A 4,398-nucleotide genomic window follows, 5' to 3' on the forward strand; every position below is an offset into this window, starting at 1 on the left:
CAATTTAAAGTTGTCCCAATCATTACTCATTTTTTTAAAAAAAAAAAACCTCATCTTCCTCCTAAAACAACATCATATTTTTATTATTTAAGATGTTCATAGAGATTTGGTATTTATATGTTTACAAACATGGCATATTTATTGTGGCAGCATAGATAATTTAGGTAGTAGATGATTTTCCAATAATTTTTTGGAAATTGAAGAGATAATTTATTTTTATTTTGAAATATTATTATGAAATTTCATAATTTGAAAACCAACTTTATGTATTTTTTTTAATTTTAATTAGTCATTTATCTTATGAGTTAAATAAATAGAAAAAATTTAAAAAAAAATCAATTTTTTTATATTATAAAGGATTAGATTAAATGCGTATTTTTTGAATTTATTTTTTTTAGTAATTTTGAAAACATATAATCAGTTAAGCAGTCTCACATATTAATATTTTAAAATTTATAAGATTATTTCAAATTCTAAACAATCAAATCTTAAAAATTTTAACTTTTAAACAATCAAATCTTAAAAATTTTAACTTTTAAACATAATTTACATAAGCATGCATATCTAAAAGAAAAAGGGAATATTTCTTGAAAGATTCTTTCCGATAATTAATAACAGCTCTAAAAAATATAATTTTTACAAAAATGGCCAACAAAATTTTGCACACTAGGTTCTCTACCCCACCCAAAAAAAAAAAAAAAAAATCCCAAATTGGAACACTTTTTAAATTAAAAATAAAAATTAAAAATTTAACGAGCGGGTACTCCGTACTGTCTCCCTTATTCTCTCTCTAAATTATTGAAAATCCCATTATTAATATTTCTTGGGAGAAATTATAAATGAGTGGCTTTGTTTGCTTGTTCTGTCTCAAGGCCTATATATAGTAGAGTCATTGGAGGTTCAGATTCATACCCTGAAACACTTTGCCTCTCACGTTTCTGCTTCTAATTACCTTCAAAGTTTCCAACTTTAACGCTCTACAGGTAAAATTCCAACTGGGGTTTCTGCGTTTTCCTCAAATCTTATGTTTCCAGTCCTCGGTTCTTGTTATTTCAGTACTAATTTTCTGGTATATTATTCTGATTTATGTGTTCATATATGTAAATAAATGTTGGGTTTTTTTTTCTTCTTCTTTGAATTGCTTGCGGTTCGCATTATAGATCCTAGTCATTTGAACTATGCTATTTTACTTGTCTCCTCGTAAGTATCTTCTTAATCACGTTTTTGTTTAGTTCATCTGCCAATCTTTAGTCTTGATACAGTTTCAGGTGGGTATTTGATTTTGAGAAATCCTCTGAATATTGTTATCTCATTTTTGGACTTGATTGGATTACTTTTGCTTCTGGGGTTCACATGAACATGTTTCTTCCAAGTTAACATTATTTTCCGACTAATTTTAAGTATAAACTGTATCTTTCTGTTATTGTTTGGATATTTAACTAATCCTTGTATGTTTTAACTCAAGGCATGCTTACCGGTGGTTAATGACTTTGCTCCTGTTTATCAAACTGTTTGGATAGGGAAAACAATAAAGTGCATATAATTACTTCTGCGCAAAAAATTCAGATTACGATTGCAATTGGATGGCTAGTATTGTGATATAGTAGAAGTGTCGTTTCTGAGTTGGTGCTTGTGTCGGTTACCATTATTGATGTCTTTTCGTTTGTTGTTTTTTCATTTGTACTTTACCAAAAAGTTGGTCATGTATTTGGATTCCTTTTGTTAGTAATATTCTTTTTTACTATGAATATTCCCAACTGTAATTCATTTCATATTAGGAGTGTTTTCTTTTGTCTCATTTAGTAAATCTGTAAAATTTGACTCATGGATCAATCTCTGATGAGTTAGTATTATCGCAGAATGGGAAGTACTGATGGAACCAGCTATGGTGCTTACACTTACGAGAGCCTTGAGAGAGAGCCTTACTGGCCATCAGAGAAGCTCCGGATTTCCATTACCGGGGCAGGTGGCTTTATTGCATCGCACATTGCTCGTCGTTTGAAGAGTGAGGGGCATTATATTATCGCCTCCGATTGGAAGAAGAATGAGCATATGACAGAAGACATGTTCTGCCATGAATTCCACCTTGTTGATCTTAGGGTGATGGAAAATTGCTTGAAGGTTACAAAAGATGTGGACCATGTCTTTAACCTTGCTGCTGATATGGGTGGGATGGGTTTCATCCAGTCCAATCACTCTGTCATTATGTATAACAACACAATGATCAGTTTCAATATGCTTGAAGCTGCCAGAATCAGTGGTGTTAAAAGGTTTGTTTTCTTTAATCAATGACATTTTTTTGCTGTTGAAAAGTTTAGTATGTATTGCTTTATGGTTAACAAAGGTTTCATTCTGTTCATTTTTACTAGTGAGTTGGGTTGTTTACATTTTCTCTTGGAATTGGAACCTCATACCCATTACCATGTGTTTTTGTCTCTTAAAGGATATACTCAGGTTGTAATTTCTAAGTTATTTGATATTTGTTTTTCTGCAGGTTTTTCTATGCCTCTAGTGCTTGTATTTACCCTGAGTTCAAACAGCTGGAAACTAATGTGAGCTTGAAAGAAGCTGATGCCTGGCCTGCTGAGGTTTGTTGCTATTAGTGATCATTAACACATGAATAGGTTGCAATAGAATATTAATTTGTGAATGTATCTGATGAAAATACTTTCTGCATGTGATATCAGCCTCAAGATGCTTATGGGTTAGAGAAGCTTGCTACTGAGGAGTTATGTAAGCACTACACCAAAGATTTTGGAATTGAGTGCCGTATTGGAAGATTCCATAACATTTATGGGCCCTTTGGAACATGGAAAGGTAAGCTCATGATTAAAACAAATAAGAAATAGCTTTGCACAAATGATCATATTTTAGCCAAAGTTTATTATTGATTAATTTTGGATATGTTTGTCATGTAGGTGGAAGGGAAAAGGCTCCTGCTGCATTTTGCAGAAAGGCCCTCACTGCTGTTGATAAGTTTGAGATGTGGGGAGATGGACTTCAGACCCGATCTTTTACCTTCATTGACGAATGTGTTGAAGGAGTTCTTCGGTAAGCACTTACTAATTTTGTGCTAGCTGCTCATATCTCTGTTTAATGTTGTTGGTGTTGATTTACTATTGACCTTCAATCAAGACTTCATAGACTTTTATTTAGTCTGGTTATTAGTTGGTTTTAATTTAAAAAGAGCTGAATCTCTACATGAATCATTTAGGTGTGATGATACAAACCATGTGATCTATTTTACATTTCCCATTATATTGGCTTCATTTTGAAAGTTCCTCATTTTTCTTCTCATGGATTTATCATTGTGGTATCAATTCCTGTGTTATAGGTTGACGAAGTCTGACTTTCGCGAGCCAGTGAACATTGGAAGTGATGAAATGGTTAGCATGAATGAGATGGCTGAGATCGTTCTTAGCTTTGAGGACAAGAAACTCCCTATCCACCACATCCCTGGTCCTGAGGGTGTCCGTGGTCGTAACTCAGACAACACGCTGATTAAAGAGAAACTTGGTTGGGCTCCTTCCATGCGGTTGAAGGTGACTTTCTTTTTCCTCCATTTTCTTTGTAACTCCAATCATATATTAACAGCTGAGATTCCAACTACTCTTATACTTAGAAGGATGTAAATTAAGCTGACACATCTTTTCTCTTCAGGATGGGCTGAGAATCACATACTTCTGGATCAAAGAACAGATTGAGAAAGAGAAAACACAAGGTGTTGACCTATCTATCTATGGGTCATCAAAGGTGGTGGGAACCCAAGCCCCGGTTCAACTTGGCTCGCTACGTGCTGCTGATGGCAAAGAATAAAAAGATGGATCTTAAGATGGATAGTTTCTGTAAGGAACTCTAATATATGTAAAAATGGAGTTAATCTTATTGCGTTTCTAAGTGAATCATTTATGGTTCTGGAAAAATAATTAGTTTGAGCAGCTAAGTTCTTTTCTTGTTTCAATATGTATAAGTCTGTTTTCGATTTTGCCTTTTCAGGCAAGTTGGTATGATAGCCTTGTATCCTTCATGTCATTTATTTTGCAAAAGCATTGTTCAATCATGAATGAATTGTGTCTTTTCTTTATAATATGAATACAAGTTCAGATTTTTATTTTTTTAATCTTTCTCCCATCCAAATATTCAAGGAAAGAGTTCATTTGGAATAATTGAAAATGTCTTAGCTTGTTGCTTGTTGTTGAGAGAGTTAATAGGAAAGACAATTCTGGTTGTTGTAAGTGGCTGTCTTTCTTATCATATTTAAAAACATATGTGACTCATGTGAACTCATCTGAGCCAGAGCTCCTCTGACTGTAGGGGTGGTAGCCCACTTGATATAATGATTGTGGTCCTTGAGATAATGACAAGATGAACAATGTCATTATCGAAGTATGTTCTTCT

General features: G+C 33.3%; 1 protein-coding gene across 1 annotated transcript; it reads left to right on the forward strand.

Annotated features, from left to right (window-relative positions):
* The first annotated feature begins 825 nt into the window (after window positions 1–825).
* LOC133790743 (GDP-mannose 3,5-epimerase 1) lies at window positions 826–4,120 on the forward strand. The gene is made up of 7 exons (XM_062228503.1): window positions 826–983; window positions 1,860–2,270; window positions 2,495–2,588; window positions 2,688–2,817; window positions 2,919–3,051; window positions 3,335–3,542; window positions 3,661–4,120. Exons 2-7 carry the CDS (start codon window positions 1,861–1,863, stop codon window positions 3,814–3,816), a joined length of 1,131 nt encoding a protein of 376 aa, XP_062084487.1. The 5' UTR covers window positions 826–983; window position 1,860; the 3' UTR covers window positions 3,817–4,120.
* The last annotated feature ends 278 nt before the right edge of the window (window positions 4,121–4,398 follow it).

This window comes from Humulus lupulus, chromosome 7 (assembly GCF_963169125.1).
Source record: "Humulus lupulus chromosome 7, drHumLupu1.1, whole genome shotgun sequence".
Lineage (NCBI taxonomy): Eukaryota > Viridiplantae > Streptophyta > Magnoliopsida > Rosales > Cannabaceae > Humulus > Humulus lupulus.